This window comes from Puma concolor, chromosome A1 (assembly GCF_028749965.1).
Source record: "Puma concolor isolate L17-30 chromosome A1, mPumCon1.1.hap2, whole genome shotgun sequence".
Taxonomy (NCBI): domain Eukaryota; kingdom Metazoa; phylum Chordata; class Mammalia; order Carnivora; family Felidae; genus Puma; species Puma concolor.
In genome coordinates, this window is record NC_141667.1 from 216518298 (window position 1) to 216535550 (window position 17253).

At 41.9% G+C, this 17253-nt stretch overlaps 1 protein-coding gene across 1 annotated transcript in view; it reads left to right on the forward strand.

Moving 5' to 3' along the window:
- Window positions 1-2793: 2793 nt before the first annotated feature.
- GTF2F2 (general transcription factor IIF subunit 2) overlaps window positions 2794-17253 on the forward strand; it is a 158301-nt gene continuing 143841 nt past the window's right edge. The window contains exons 1-2 of the mRNA XM_025924322.2: window positions 2794-3028; window positions 16594-16667. Coding sequence (XP_025780107.1) covers window positions 2963-3028; window positions 16594-16667 — 140 coding nt within the window. The 5' untranslated portion in view covers window positions 2794-2962. The remainder of the gene's footprint in view (window positions 3029-16593; window positions 16668-17253) is intronic.

The window sequence follows — 17253 nt, forward strand, 5'->3', positions numbered from 1 at the left end:
GCACGCTCTTGTGCGCGTGTGCTGTCTCTCTTTCTCTCTTCCTAAAATAAATAAACATTAAAATAAAAAAAAACAGAGCCACACGAAGCCAAATCAAACCAGACAGGCCTGAGAGGAGGAAGACCAGAGACCCTAATCAAGTAAGGGAGAAAAGGTGCAAAACCCTGCTCCCAAAGAAGTCCATCCCCTTGGTAATATTCCATCTCCTTGGTAACAACTGTCAATGAAAGATAGGGACCCAAATCCCAGGGCACACAGCTCTCCCTTGAGCTCCCCTGCTCTCACATCTCGAGAGTGGACTCTCATTTTATTTATTTTTAAAGTTTATTTATTTATTTTGAGAGAGAGAGTGAGATCATGAGAGGGGGAGAGGTAGAAAGAGAGAGAGACAGAGAGACAGAGAGAGAGAGAGAGAGAGAAAATGGCAAGCAGGCTCCTCATCAGCAAAGAGCTTGACTTGGGGGGGCTGGATCTCATGAACCATGAACTCAAATCAAGAGTCGGGTGCTTAGCCAACTGAGCCCCAGCAGGTGCTCCTGGACTCTCTAATCAACTCTTCATTTGCACAATTCAACTACTGTTTCTGGTCTGGTCCTGATTTCTTTCTTGCAAAGAGACTAAGAGCCTTCAACAACATCCCAGGGACAGGCTGGAGGGGAGGCTTCAGTGCCTGGTGATCTCCCCAGTCCACCTGGCAATGACAGAGCCCATGTCCTCCTTTTCTCTCACAGTTCATCAGCATCCCTTTGCAAGCTGGGAGTTTGAAAAGGAGAGATGAAACTTTAATCCTTGGGGATGCCTGAGTGGCTCAGTCAGTTAAGTGTCCAACTCTTGATTTTGGCTCAGGTTGTGATCTCACACCTGGTAGGATTGAGCCCCCCCATAGGGCTTGGCACTGACAGTGTGGAGCCTGTTTGGGATTCTCTCTCTCTCTCTCTCTCTCTCTCTCTGTTCCTCCCTCTCTCTCTGCCCCTTCCTCTCTCTCTGCCCCTTCTTCTTTCTCTCAAAATAAATAAACTTAAAGAAAAACAAGTTTATTTCTTGTTCAACACTGTATGGGGATGGGGTGCTAAATAGTTTTTTTTACCCTTCCCTATGTAATCACTTGTTTGTTTGTTTGTTTGTTTAGCTCTACACCCAACCTAGGGCTTGAGCTCACAACCCAGAGATCAAGAGTTGCATGCCCTACTGATTGAGCCAGGCAGGTGCCCCGCCCTATGTAATCATTTCAAATTCTTGCACTTTTTTTCTTCTCTCGCCATTTCTTCTTTTCCCATTTGTTCTCCCTCATTCCCTGTACACGCACCCATCCACACACACACACTCATATTAAGTCTTCCTGTGACCCATAGATCAAGGTCTTAATCCTTTTAAGTCCATTACTAGGGTGCTCCAGGCTCCATTTTCTCATGGTCTCATATCTCAATCTATTCTTTCTATTTGATCAAGATCAAAGCTCAAAGCAGGTCTCTTGACCCTTTATATGTTTTAAGACCCTTTTGTAAGCTGTGACACAAGAATGTGACCTTCCTTTTCAACCCATGCCTGGTCTCCCATCTTTCCTATTAGTTTTCCCAGCTGATTACAGAAACCTGATAACTTTTCCTGGCTCTGTGCTGCACAGACACAGAATTTCCTCAATTGTGCACATGGCTCTGATGCATGATTCAATATATTACTTGCCATTCTTACAGTGTTTTACTGTTTGTTTCTCTTCCAGCAAATGTTCATTCGGCTAAAGCCTATTGAAATCTGACAATGTGTCAGGCACTATGTTAGCTGTTGTGGATATAAAATAAATAAAACATTATTTCCACCTAGGAGGAGTTCATAGTCTAGAAAGCAAAGGCAGCATGTAAACATGTATACATAGTGCAGGGTGATGAGTATCACACTGTGATGTGAAGAAAAACCAACTTCCTCTGGGGAAGTTAATAAAAGGTTTCATAGGAAGTGACATTTCCATAAGTCTTGAAACCCAAGTAGGAGTTTGCCAATCAGAGGACACTGGTGAGAATGAGGGTAAGGGAAGAATAGGGCATCTATTTATGAGTAAAGGGCATTCAGTGTGCAGAGGCTATGAAATAGTTGAGGAAGAAGATCCTGACCTGTTTGCAAGGTCTGATGGTTGCATGTGGTTGGATGTGTGATAGATCGAGTGGCAGAGATCAAATAAGGGCATTCGTAAAGAGGATTGAATTTTATGCTAGAGGCGAGAAGACAGAGAGGAAACTCTTTAAGCCGGGTATTTAACAATCAGGTTTATCTTACATGTCTACTGTAATTGACCTAATTATATAGACTCGGGGGTTTTGAAATCTAAAAGGGCCGCTGTCTGCTTGTTTAATTGGAAGTGCTCAGGGTAGCCTCTCACTTGAGACACTCTTACTTTATTTTATTTTTTGCGGGTCTACAAACAATGTTTTCAGTATACCCAAGACTACACAGTCCGATCACAGTGCCCACGTGTGCTAATTAACTTATTCTTTTTATTACTCCAACCCTGGCCTCCAAAAGTGTTTCTTTTTCCTTGACCAGGGTTGGACATAAATTTACAGCCTTTGTCTCTTTGAACCCCATTTTTCTGTTTTGATGCTGTCTTTTTTCACTTAGGCTGACCTGGTCTTCAAATGTATTGTGGACATTTTGTCTCCTCCCACCCTGTGTCTTCATCACTCAGACACAACCAGCTACCATAACCACGCCCACTCAAGAAGGTGCCTAACCAGGAAGTTTGTCCACACCGGCGCGCCGTATTGGCGGTGGCAGTGCGCAGGCGCAGTTCCCGCCTCCCAGCGGCGTGTTTCTCTTTCCGGGGATTCCCAATATCCTGGCGGGTGGACTCGGCTTCTTCAGTCAGCCTCTGGCCGCAGCGTACCGGGTTCTCCAGTCCTTCGTGCCGCAGGACCCCAGCTTCCCGGGCCGCTGCTCTGGCCGGTTCGCCTCTGCCGTCAACAGACCCATGGCCGAACGTGGGGAACTCGATTTGACCGGCGCCAAACAGAACACCGGAGTGTGGCTCGTCAAGGTGTGTGCGCGCGGCTCCGGCTTGCGCTCCTGCTAGTTTAAGTAGTTTAAATGACTTGAGACTGTCCCACTCCGTGCGCCTTTTAAAGTTCTCTACAGCCGTCTCGTTAGAGCCACACACATCTTCGGAGGCAGGAGTCGTTGTGCTAGTTTGCAGACGAGGAAGTTAATTGAGGGACTTTTTCAGTGTCTTTGCGACTTTGGAGTCCGAACCTGCCTGGTACGGATTCCTTTTCCCACCATGTCGTTTTTATGGGGTCCTGTCCTGGTGTTCTCCGACTTGAGTGGTGTATTGTACCCCAGACTGAAGAATTTCTGTATCTTCTTTGGGTGAAAGTGACTTTAGTCACGAGTCTGCATAGAGAGGTTGAGTGAAAGCTTCTGTACAGTTTTCTCGTCCAGAAAGTAGAACGGGTCCCTGTTGGCCCTTAACGTGTTCTTTTAGGTTGATGGCCCTTATTGGAGTTCCCAGGAGAGCTGAGAGAGCTCTGAACTCACGGAAGCAGAGGCCATTGAATTGGAGTGTTCTTCTAGAGCACCGCCGTCAATAAGTGTTTTGTTTTTTTTAACAGCAGTCTTAATTAGCCCCGAGTGAGCACAGTATTTGTGCTTTCCTTTTCCTTTTTTTTTTTTTTAATATTATTTATTTTGAGAGAGCGAGAGCGCGCGTGCAAGCAGGGGAGGGGCAGAGAGAGTGGGAGAGAAAGAATCCCAAGCAGGCTCGGGGCTGTCAAGCGCAGAGCCGGCGGCAGGGCTGGAACTCAGGAACCATGACATCAGGACCTGATCTGAAATCCAGAGTCCGGCGCTGAACCGACTGAGTCACCTAGGCGCCTCCCAAAGTTTATTTCTTTGCTTTACTTTTACGTATTGAAGAGTGTTGCCTCTTAGGGGAGCTTTAGACACATGTATGTTCAAAATGTGATAATGATGGTCTTTGAAGTGTAGGACCTTTGGTTTAATTTTTTTTTAACTTTTATCACATGGCTGGGTATTCATCAGTTAAATCAGGCGCTTCCTGTCCACCTCTCGAAAATAGCTCCCTTATGATCAGTTGGTAGCATGTCAGACCTGGACTATATTTTTCAAAGCACTTGTCACAGCCTAAAGTGATTGTGTACTCATGTGTTCGGTGTTGGTTACCTCCTTCTCTCTAGTGCCGGTGCAGGGTGCACTCACACAGTCACATTCCATGAAAACGGAATCTTTTCTTGTCTCAACCAGAATTGTGTTTGGCACATGGAATTGCTCAACATATATGTAATGAATGAATGAACAGTCTCTTAGTTTTTATTCCTCAACTCCAGCTTTACTCTCTGGTGCTCATTTGATCTCACAGCTATATCAGTATGACCTAAAAGGCCGGGGTAAATTTCTCCTATTGTATTTCTCCTGTTGCATGCCCAATGGAGGAGAATCATTAAGGAGGAAATCTCCCTTGCAGAGCTTGAAAAAATAGTGGAACTTGAGATGATGCATTAGTTCTTGGAGCACAGTAAATGCTCAGTGAATATTGTTTGCCTTACACGATTTGGATGGGTGGCCTGAGGCATTAACATAGTATATTACGGAGAGTGGAACAGAAGTGCAAGACTGAAAATGCATGTTAACATGGTGTGTCCTGTAAAACAAAGGAGATTATTATGCCTAGACAAGAGGGTTTGTGTAAAGAAAGTTGGGACCATATACTTATCCTATTGTGAAATGGGGATGTCTTAACTTTAGTCTACAGGAAGTGAGGAACCTTTTGGAGGGTTTTGAGTAAGGCAAAGATGCAGATAATTCAGGGGGGCAGGGGAAGCTTGAGAGGAAGATTAGCAGAGTCAAAATTTTAAAAAATCACATGGGGCGCCTGGGTGGCCCAGTTGGTTAGGTGTCCAACTTCGGCTCAGGTCATGATCTCAGGGTTTGTGAGTTTGAGCCCCACGTTGGGCTCTGTACTGACAGCTCAGAGCCTGGAACCTGCTTCAGATTCTGTGTCTGTCTGTCTCTCTCTGTTTCTCTCTCTGTCTGTCTCTCTCTGTCTCTCTCTCTCTGTCTGCCCCTCCCCCACTCATGCTCTGTCTCTGTTTCTCAAGAATGAATAAACTTTCAAAATAAAATTAAAAAATTAAAAATTATCACGGCATCATAGGTATGTGATAAGTCTGAGGAGTTAGGGAAACTTTTTCAGTAAAAATTGTCGGGATATGGTGACTGACTAAATGAAGATGTGAAAGAATACAATCTAAAATGAAATTTAAAAAACATTAGTATTTTCTCACGTATGGGTATTTGAATACCTTTTATCTGTTTAAAAAGAACTCAACAATTTGTACTTCTTTTTTTTTTTTAATTTTTTTTTAATGTTTATTTTTGAGACAGAGAGAGACAGAGCATGAATGGGGGAGGGTCAGAGAGAGAGGGAGACACAGAATCCGAAACAGGCTCCAGGCTCTGAGCGGTCAGCACAGAGCCTGGCGCAGGGCTGGAACTCACGGACCGCGAGATCATGACCTGAGCTGAAGTCAGACGCTTAACCGACTGAGCCACCCAGGCGCCCCTCTTTTTTTTTTTTTTTTTAATGTTTGTTTATTTTTGAGAGACAGAAAGAGCACGAGCTGGGGAGGAGCAGAGACAGAGAGGGAGACAGAATCTGAAGCAGGCTCCAGGCTCTGAGCTGTCAGCACAGAGCCTGACATCAGGCTCGAACTCACAGACTGCAGAGTCATGATCTGAGCCGAAGTTGGATGCTCAACCGACTGAGCCATCCAGCCATCCCTGTTCTTGTTTTGTAAAGTTAGTTGTTACATTACTTATTGTTTGCAGTATCACAATTTCTTCCTGTCAACTTGGCATACAGTATATCTTCTTTTTCTAATCTTATATATTAAAGAAAATAACAGGCTTGCATGCACATAGGTCTTTCCAGGGTGTGAAAGGACTTTCTTGCCAGTTCTTGTCCTTTACAAATTTATCTCCGAAAGATGATGAGAATTGGTAGCAAATGCTTTCTGCTCTACAGTCTACTCATGTTCTTTCTTTGACAACTTTTTTTTTAAAAAAATATTTTTTTATTTTGAGAGAGAGAGAAAGCAAGCAGGGGAGAGACAGAGAGGGAGACAGAGAATCTTGACCAGGCTCAACACTGCCAGTGCGGAGCCTGAAATGGGGCTCGAACTCACGAACCATGAGATCATGACCTGAGCCGAAATCAGGAGTCAGACGCTTAACTGACTGAGCCACTCAGACACCCCATTTGACAGCTTTTGTTTCTGCTCCATTAAAGGAGACCCAGTAGACAGTGGGGTTTGGTTTGAACAGCTCTCAGGTATTTTGAACTTGTTTCATTTGCCCCGGCCTTAGTATCCAGTGTGATTTTCATGCCCATACTTGAGCATACTTGGATTTTCATCTCTGAATTATAGGAATAAATTATATGACTACATCAAATTGTAATGGTCAGTTTCATTTTCAGCTTTCCTTGTGTGATATTAAAATATAACGTATTGATTAGAAAGCGTGTCTTTGTTTTTATCCAGTCAGAATTTGTGAATAGAATTACACACCAATTTCAGGTCTGAGGTGCCTGGGTGGATCAGTTGGTTATGTGTCTGACTCTTTTTTTTTTTTTTTTACTGTTTTTTTTTTTAACGTTTATTTATTTTTGAGAGACAGAGTGTGAGTGGGGGAGGGGCAGAGAGAGAGAGAGAGAGACAGACAGACAGACGGACAGACAGTATCCAAAATGGGCTCCAGGCTCTGGACTGTCAGCATAGAGCCCATTGCAGGGCTCGAACCCACGAACCGTGAGATCATGACCTGAGCTGAAGTCAGCTGCTTAACTGATTGAGCCACCCAGGTCCCCCGAGCGTCCAACTCTTGATTGTGGCTCAGGTCATGATCTCACGGTCATGGGATTGAGCCCTGTGTCATCAGGCTCTGCACTGACAAGGCAAAGCCTACTTGGGATTCTCCCCCCTGACCTTTCCCCACTCATTCTCTGTCTCTCTCTCTCTCTCTCTCTCTCTCTCTCTCTCTCACTAAAAAACTTAAAAGATTTCAGGTCTTTTCTCTTTATGTTAATATTTTCACTATAAGTAATACTTTGAGTTCTGTTCTTTGAGGACCATTTGTTGCAAGATATGTAAATTTCTTTCTAGAGGATCTCAAAGTTTATGGGCCATCTTGTACCTATTAATTCCATTACTAGAAAGGCGTAAAACAGGATAAATACAGTAAGGTATATACACATAAGCTCTCTGACAGTTTTGAGCAGGAAAATAGTTGTTTTTCTGGCTGGAACAGGGGAGGCTTCATGGGGAAGTTTACATTTAAGAAGAGCTTATGAAATTGATCAGTTAGGAAAAACTTCCCAACACTGCTGGGGAGAACTAGAGCGTGTTCCGGAAAAAGCAAATGTAGTAGAATGTGTCCCAGAATATCCAGTACCTGTGCTGTTCTGGCTTCATGAAATGCCATTTCTGGGAGTTTTGAAAATCTTCAAAGACTGATGATCCAAACAGGTTTTGATAGGTAATAGACACGATTGAATTTAACTTTATGATAGATGTCATCTGTTAAAACATAAAGTCACAGTTTTTACCTTGTCAGGAAGCTAGTCCTTTGTAGTTTGCATTACCCTGTTCCTGTTGCCCAGTCTGTGCTACTGTTAGGTTGGCAACTGGTCACAACACTGTTACACACCTTACACCAAATCATGATTTAAAAATTATAGGATGTTTAAAAATATTTTAGCCTAGTTGTTTGGCTTCCATATTTAGACTTCTGGAAAAATCATCTCTAGTTATGGTTGGCTGGAGGGTAAGGTACATGATGGGAAAAAAGGAGATAAAGCTAGCAAGGTTATTAGGAGTGGTGGGATTTTCATAAGTAGTGAATATCATACCGAGACCTGAGTTATAACAAGTGCTACCTCTTTTTGGGGGAAGAACAAGTGGAGGTATTTAGAAAGTTTGCAGTAGGTCTAAGCAGCAGCTTTCTAGCCAGGAAAAAGATGTGTTTCTAGCACAATCAGTCTTCCTCTTTTAGGCATTTTGACTCATGTTTGTTGGAGAAGAGGATCAGGACAGAAGAGATGGACATCATCCCCAGTGAATATTATGTCCTTCATTCAACAACTGAAATGCCAGCAAGTACAGCTTCTGTTTTTTTCATAGATAGGTAAACCATTGGACATTAGTGGCCAGAGAGAAAGCTGTATACCAGAGAGAGATGCTACTGGAATGGGTGATACCCCTAACCCTTGCAGGAGAAAAAGGAACTTACCTTTCATATATGCCTAATATTTTATACAAAGCAAACCTGGGAAGTAGATACTTACTGTGTGTTTTTCAGACGATGAAATTGAAGCTTAGGGAGGTTATTTTACTCAACCATGGTATAGTGATTTAAATTTAGAGATCTGTTGGGGTGCCTCGGTGGCTCAGTTGGTTAAGCAGCTGGCTTTTGATTTCGGTTCAGGAGATGATGCGGTTTGTGAGATTGTGTGTGGAGCCAGTTTGAGATGCTCTCTCTCCCTTCCTCCCTGCCCCTCCCCCACGCACACTCGTGTGCGTGTGCACTCTCCGTCTCAAAAGAAATAAATCAACCTAAAAACACAAACAAATTTAGGTCTGTTTATATGCTAAGATGGGAAATGTCCTTTTTACAGCTTAGGGCTCTTTTATGAGTTATCTCCCTGGGGAATAGAGGTGATGTGGGGATTTCATATCTGTGACCTTGGGTCTTGTCAGTTCCTTATGGTGATCTTCAAAAAACATGGGAGTAAAAGCTTCCTGTCATAGATTGGATTTCCTGGGAAGCTGATTCCGAAGTGATTAGGTTTAATAGGGAGTGCTCTTGGGATCATCACCTATGGAAGGAAAAAGACTTAAACAGAATTGGGCACAGGGTATAATGCAGTCTGTAGGAGAGCTGAGGAGGAGTCCATAGGGAGCCCTCCAGGTGTCATGAGTTGGGGTGAGGTATACCCTGTATTGACCAATCATTGCATGTGGTTTGTCCCAGGAAGAGTGCATGAATTTGGCAAAAGGGCCTCTCTTCAGTGAAGGCAATGTGAAAGAGGGCTAACAGCTAAGGGCTAACTTGTGCCACACTCCCAGTAGCTAGGAGGATAAGGCCTTTGGTCCTAAATGGGGAAATGGTTGTACTTACAGTGTCCATTGCAATGCCCTTAATTTGCTTGTATTCTGGGAGAAACAGGGTTTGGAGACTAGTAGTTGGGGAAGTGGACATTTGCTGAAGCAAAGTTGGCAGAGAAGCTTAGGGGAGTAATGTCTATACATGTCACCTTAGCACCTTGGCTCCAAAGTCATGGTTGACCTTAGTACTCTGCCTGCCAGGACTGAACCGGTGGGTGGGTATATTCATCGCACAAGCTTTGATTGCTGGCCATTGTGCCAGGCTCCGAGTCTTTTATGGTGAGCAGAAACAGACATGGCCCGTGCTCTGTGAACTAGGATTTATAGTCTACCACAGGAGACAGACATCAATCAAATATTAGTCCTAATGAAAACAGTTACAGACAGATAAGGACACCGAAGCCCCGAATACTGTTCTGTGGGTGTGGATAATAAAGGAATTTGACTTAGTTTAAAGGGTCAAGGGAAATTTCCCTGAGGAAGTATTGCTTAAGTGAGCCATTTTCTGTCGCTGTTTTTGGAAATCTGAGAAAACATTTACTTTTGTGCCTATTATCTTGTCTCCATCTAATTTTCTTTAATGAATGTGGAGACGGTGGAAACAACACATATCTCATATGTGACATGTTGACAAGAGTGTTTGGGAAAATGTACAAGAGAGTAGAATTCGGGTGTTCTTATAAAAGAATTATGTGAGGACATGATATGTTAATTAGCTTGACTCTAGTAACCAGTTCATTATGTATATCAAATAATCATGTTGTATACCTTAAATATATACAATTTTGTTAAAACAGAAAAGAAAATGTTTTAAAACTCAACCCTTCAAAAAAAAAGTTTTTTTAGAGGCTTGGGACCATATCAGTTTTTCTTCCCCGTCTCCCTCCCTTTTTTCCAGACTTAATGCTGATGGGCTGGAACTTCTGGGAAGCTCATTTCCATAAGTTCTTGCTTTTGAGTTATGTGTATATGATTGACATACTATCCTCATTGTGTTCTGTTTTTCATCAAAAGGGTATAGAATTTTGGCAACCTTTTGAATTAAATAAGCTGGTGGGGTTCCCTGGGAATTTACAATTTTATTACAATGATGACAATGCAGTATGAGTTCCAAACTTATTTTTATCAATTAACTTCTGAAGCATATTCTTTTTTTAAGTTGTCAGTTGCTTTGTATTAGATACAATGTATTGTAGTGAATTTGATTTCTTTAAGAGAGAGAGAGATGCAAATGGGGTAGAGGCAAAATGGGAGAGAGAGAAAGAGAGAGGGAGAGAGAAAGAGCATATCTCTAGCAGGTTCCACCACGCTCAGCGTAACCCTGGGATCATGACCTGGGCAAAAATCAAGAGTCAGATGGTCAACTGACTGAGCCACCCAGTCACCCCTGAATTTGATTCTTAATTTGTTTTAGTTTATGATATATATTGTACTTAGAACTTCTGGTTGTTTGGTGGCCTAAATTGTCATCTTTAGCAGTTTGATCAGAGACTCTTCTGACCTGGTTAATGTAGTAAAGAAGTGTGGTCCCCTCAGGTGTTCCTGTGCTCTAAAATATTTTTGTCTTTTCTTTATCTTAATAGCATTTCAGAGAACCAGCAATAAGGGACAGAGGCAAACTGGAAAATGATGTACTTCACTATTGGTGTCTTTCTTCCTTCCCCTTATTCTAAGGTAGATCTCTGAAATGGGTTTCTCTCTGAGAATGCAGTGAGGTATATTAAAATTAAATTCCGTATCGTAGATGTATCCCAGTAATGCCACCATTGTTAACTGCTGTCATTTTTATTACATTAACATTAGCTCATGTTTCTTCAATATTCAGTTATTAAAATAACTCCTGTGAAATGCCAGGCTATTCTAGCTGCTAGGGATATAGCAGTAAACAAACAGACAAAATATCTGCCTTCTGTAGATTACATTCTAATGGGGAGGGAGAAGAGATGGTAAACAAATACATATATAGCAGGTGATAAGTGCTCTGAAGAAAAATAAATAAGGTAAAATGTATAGAAAGTAGCTGGGGATGCTGTTTTAAATAGGGTGGGGAAAGGGCCTCACTGATAAGGTGGTCTGTGATCAGAGACCTAAAGGATATTATGGGGGCATGCCCTCCAGATATCTGGGGGAAGAGTTTTCCAGAGATAACAGCAATTCAAAGGCCTGCAGACGCGAGGTGCTGGTCCGTGTGGTTAGAGTCAAGCGAGTGAGAGAAAGTAGAAGGAGATGAGGCCATGGGCTAGCAGGGGCCTGAAACATGCAAGACGTTATAGGATTTTTACTCTGAGTGACATGGGGAGCCAGTAGCCGTAGAGCTGGCAACGTGGCACGGTGATTATGGAGCTAGACTGCCTAGGTTAGAATCCTGGCTTCACTAGTAATTGTGAGAACCTTGGCAAATAATAACTCTCTGGTCTCATTTTCTTTATCTGCAAAGATGGGATAATAATAGAGTTGTTCTGAGGATTAAGTGAAGTAACATTTGTAAAGTGATTAGAAAAGTACCTGGCTTGTAGTAGGCACTATGTACATGTCTATTAAATAATTGAAAGGCTTTGAGCAGAACAGTATCATTTTACTTAATGTTTTAAGATGATGACTCTGGCTGCTGTATTGAGAATAAGCTAGGTGTGGACAAGAGTGGAAGGTAGGAAATCGGATAGGAGGCCAATGTGATTATATAAAAAGTGATGGTGGCTTGCATTAGGATGGTAAGCCTGGAATTGGTGAGAAGGGGCTGGAGTCCTAATACAATTTGAAGGTATTGCTGACTGGATATGTCATTCAGTTGGATGTGGAATGTGAGATAAAAGGAGCTATTCAGAGTAACTCCACGGAGTTTCAGCCTGAGTACCTGGAAGAATGGAGCTTTTGCTGAGACATGGAAAACTGCATGAGGAACACGTTTATGATGGAGAAATTAGAGTTCTGGTATGGATATTTTAAGTTTGAAATGTCTAGTGAATATTCAGATGGAGAGTTTGAGTAGGCAGTTAGATATATAAGTTGGGATTTGGGGGGAGATTTGCTCTAAATTTGGGAGTTGTCATACAGATGGTATTTAAAGTCACGAGACTGGATAAGATTACATAAAGTTGAGTGTGGGTAGAGAAGAGGAGTGGTCTGAGGACTGAAACCAGAGCCTTTTAAAGGTGAGAGGCCAGGGAGATGAGAATCTAGATGTGTCGGGACCTAAAAGGAGAGGCCAGAGAAGTATGAGGAAAATCAAGAGAGATTGTGGTGACTTGAAGCCAAGTGAAGAAAGTGTTTGAAGGAGGAGGAAACAGTTCTCAAATATTGTTGAGTGGCGTTAAAGATGAGGATTAAACATTGACTTGGCCGTGTGGAGATACTTGGTCAGTAGGGTCATCAGTTTCAGTGGAGTGGTAGAGAGTAGAGCCTGTCTATAGTAAAACAAAATGGCAAGGGGGGAACTGTAGTCAGCCAGCAGAGACAATGCTTTCAAAGCGCTTTGCTGAAAAGAGAGGCAGAAAAATGGGACAGTGTATAGAAAGAATTATAGATTCTGCTCTTAATAGATGTGTGATCTTGAAATTAGCAAATTTGCTCATCTTCCTGTGCCTCAGTTACCTCATTTGCAAAATGACTCTGTGGGTCAGGAGTCTTGGCAGGGCTTAATTGGGTCTCCTGCTTCAGAGTCTCTCCCAGGTTACAGGCAAGGTGTCAGCCAGGGCTGGAGTCTCATCTGAAGTAGTAACTGTGGAGAGATTGTTTCCACATTTTTCTCTGGTTGGCAGAATTCAGATCCTCCAAGGTTATTGGTCCGAGCATTTATGTTTCCTGCCTGCCTGTTGGCTGGAGCCTCTCCTTAGTTTTTTGCCACCTGGGCCTCTCCAGCTTGGCAACTTCATCAAAGTGTGCAGACTAAAAAAACAAGGAGAGAAGCAACACAGAAGTCACCATCTTATGTAACCTAATCACAGAAGTAATATCCCATGTAGAGAAAAATGAATCCTCTTGCACTGTTGGTGGGAGTGGCCACTTTGCAGAACAGTATGGAGGTTTCTCAAAAAGTTAAAAGTAGAACTACCCTATGACCCAGTAGTCATGCTACTGGGTATTTACCCAAACAATACAAAAACACTTATTCAGAGGGATACATGCACCCCTTTGGTTACGGCAGCATTATTTATAATAGCCAAGATATGGAAGCAACCCAAGTGTCTATTGATTGATGAATGAGTAAAGATGTAGTATTTATATACACAATTCAATATTATTCAGCTATAAAAAAGAATGAAATTTTGCCATATGCAATGAGTGACATGGATGGAGCTAGAGAGTATAATACTAAGTGAAACAAATCAGTCAGAGAAAGACAAATACCCTATGATTTCAGTCTATGTGGAATTAAGAAACAAAACAAATGAGCAAATGGTGGGGGGGGGGGGTGGAGAGATAAACCAAGAAACAGACTCTTAACTATAGAGAATAAACTGATGGTTACCCAGAGGGGAGGTGAGTTGGAGATAGAGGTGACGGGGATTAAGAAGTGCACTTGTTTTGATGAGTCACTGGGTGACTCTTGATCTCAGGGTTGTGAGTTCAGGTCCCATACTGGGTGTGGAGCCTACTTAAAAAAAAAAAAAAATAGACATGAACAAATTTTGTAGCCAAAAAAATAAAAATGAATGGAAACAATTAATTAAATAAAAGAATAAAGGTATCCTAGCCAAAGGGGAAGGGGAGTAACATCCCATCACCTTTGCTATATTGTATTGATTAGAAACAGGTCACAGGACCCCTTATCACTCAACAAGAGGTGATTACACCACGATGTGAAGGTCAGGAAGTGAGTATCATTGGGGGACATCTTAAGAGTGTTCCTGCCACATGTGGTAAGCACTCTAGTGTCAACGGTCATCGTCGTCGTCATCATTCTGATGGGGGGATGATTAGAGGAGAGAGGAAAGAGAGGGTAGAATTGAAGGAAAGATGTCCTTGATCAGACTACAGGGGAAGAAATTCAGGGCACAAGTGGAGGGATTGGCCATTGTTCATGTATTGTTTTTAGAGGGGAAGTCAGGATAAACGGCTCCTGCTTTGGCTACCTGGTAGATTTAGAAGTGCTCTGGATCCTCTTTCCCAGTTTGTAGAGGAAGTCAGGTTATCAGCACAGAGGGAGAAGGAAGGGAGAGGTGTTATGGGTTTAAGAGTGAAGAGAACCTGTGACTCATCTGCGGTGGGGGAGTGAACTGACTAGGCAGATGGAGTTAAATTGCCAAGCATCTTGAAGGGCTAACTTGATGTTAGTGGCCATATATTTCAAGTGAGACTATTTGGCATCACTGTGTTTTTTTCCAGTTGCTCAGGTGCAGTGTGGAGAAGTAACACAAATCAAATCAATACATTAATTAATAAAATAAGTAACAGATAGACTGGCTTTAATGAGGATTAAGTTTCTGCCAGGCCAGTATGATGGAGGAGATAGGGGCAAGGAAATGATTGTAATGATGGGCTGTAAGTCCTTTAAGGAGCGAAGACAGGACATAGGCAGCTGAGGAACAGTGTTTAGATGTTAGAGTCAGTGATTTGAAGGGATGAAAGAACTGTTGAAGTACTGAGGAGAGAGCCAGGAAGATAGGAGATAGTGATTAGAGTGATTGCTTGAAATACAGATTGTGGAAGAGACACGATTACTGTCAGGGAGGAGGTCTTATGGCATCTATATATGTAGAGGGCTCATTTGAACCAGGAACTTGGAATATGATGGAGAAAAGACACCAACTTTCTCCTATGGACTTTATTAAAGAGTATGGCTAGTCTTCGATAAATTTTGGTGTAAAGAATGCATTCATAATTGAAGAAATACCATTAGGATCTTCTTTTGACCCTTTTGTTTCTGATTTTTTTCTACTGTATATCCAAACAAAGCACTGTAATTTGCTTGATAGTTAAGTGGTTCTTTTTGCAAATGAAATCTTGGTAAATTGAATTTTTTTTCCTTTCTTGTTTGGAAGCTCTGACTCAGTTATGCATTGACGTTCGTGTTATCATTTCAAGATTACTGGGGGAAATAACAGTGACACCTGACACTCATTGAGTACTTGCTTTGTGTGAGGTATTATGCTTCATGTGGTATCTCATTCCTCACAGCAGGCTAACCTTGAAGGTGTGTACTGATTCCAGAGTTTAAATTACCTCTTAGAAGAAATAGTAATGATTCTAAAAAAAAAAAAAAAAAAAAAAAAAAAAGGGGGCTGCCTGGGTGGCTCAGTTGGTTAGGTGTCCAACTTTGGCTCAGGTCAGGATGTTGCAGTCTGTGACTTCCAGCCCCACATCGGGCTCTGTTCTGACAGCTCAGAACCTGGAGCCTGCTTCAGATTCTGTCTCCCCACCCCCCGCCCCTCCCCCACTCCTGCTCTCTCAAAAATGAATAAATGTTAAAAAAAAATTTTTTTTTAGAAATAGTAGTGATTCAGCATGTATTCTCTTAACATTTTTGGGAATTAAACCCCCCCCTTTTTTTTAAATTATGTTTATTTATTTATTTTGAGAGGGCAAGAGCGAGCGCATGCATGTGAGCACAAGCAGGGGAAGGGCAGAGAGAAGGAGGGACAGAATCCCAAGCAGGTTCTGTGCTGTCAGTGAGTGCAAAGCCTGATTCAGGGCTTGAACTCACAAATCTCGAGATCATGACCTGAGCTGAAACCAAGAGTCAGACACTTAACCAACTGAGCCACCCAGGTCCCTGGGAGTTAAATATATATCTAGTTACAAATAGATGCTGGATCCAGACTGCCTGGGTTTGAATCCTGACTCCATCATTTACTAATTATATAACCTTGGCTAATTTATATAATCCCTGGGTGTCCCAGATTCATACTGTGTGAAATGAGGGTAATTAACAGTACCTACCTTATAGAGATGTGAGGATTAAATGTGTAAAGGTATGGAAAATGCTTTTAACAGTGTCAGGAAAGTAGTAAGTATTATATAAATGTTAGTCGTGATATTTAATCATTTATTTCAGCAGATCCTTTATCTTTAGTCAGAGTTAGTCTTAAGCACAATAAAATTTGATTTTTGAACTCATCTTGAACTTGGTGGTATCTCTGAATAATATCATGTTAGAGTGTTATGCCCCTCTGAGAAACATTTTCTGGTAGCCTTTCTCATGTCTGAACTTCAGGACTTACTTGGGAACATAAGTTAGCACTTTGTTTTGTTAAGTTTTTTGACTAGCTTTAGTTTTGTGTCACCAGCTTGACTGACTTCAAGCTCTTTGAGAATTAAGATGATTTCTTAGTATCCCTTATAGTGCAAAATGTATGAGAGTGTGATACTTAATGATCAGTTATTACAGGCAGAAAGTAACATAGAAACATTATATCATTTTATGTTTAAGAAGTTTGTTAGCATCTAAAACATGGTCTTATTAGTGTTTTATTTATTTTTGTAGGTTCCTAAATATTTGTCCCAGCAATGGGCTAAAGCCCCTGGAAGAGGTGAAGTTGGGAAACTGCGGATTGCTAAGTAAGTTATTTATTTTTGACATCTTAAAACGCTGGTTTTTGAAATTTTTATAAATGCTTTTACAAGTCATAACAGTTCTTTTTCAGATGGGGAATTTACCTGGAAAATGAGAATGAGCACATCAAGGATTGTCAAGAGATGGTTAGGTGCGCTGTGAGGAGTTGTGTGTGCACATGTGTATTTGTGTGCATGTGTGTAGATGTGCGTGCACGCACACACACACACCCCTCTCTAGTGATAGGTGTAAATATAAAGTCAGATTTATTGGTAAAACTTACTGGCAGTGAAGCAGCAGAGTATGTAGTTCCCTCATCCCTCCATCTTCTCCACATCTTGTGAAGATGGATGCTTGGGTTGGGCATAACTAGATGTACCCAGTAAGTGCTTCAGTAGAAAGACTTTGCCATGGTGTCACCATGTCTATCTATAGAGGTATTGGAAGAGGGTAGGGAACACCTGGAAAACAATGTAAAGGTTTAGTTTCCTGATTAGAGAAATGACCTTGTTAGAAAGGGAAGCCTCTTTCAAAGCTCAGCTGGTGTCAGCCAGAGGCCTTGCATTCCACTCTGTTCATTCAGTCTTAACT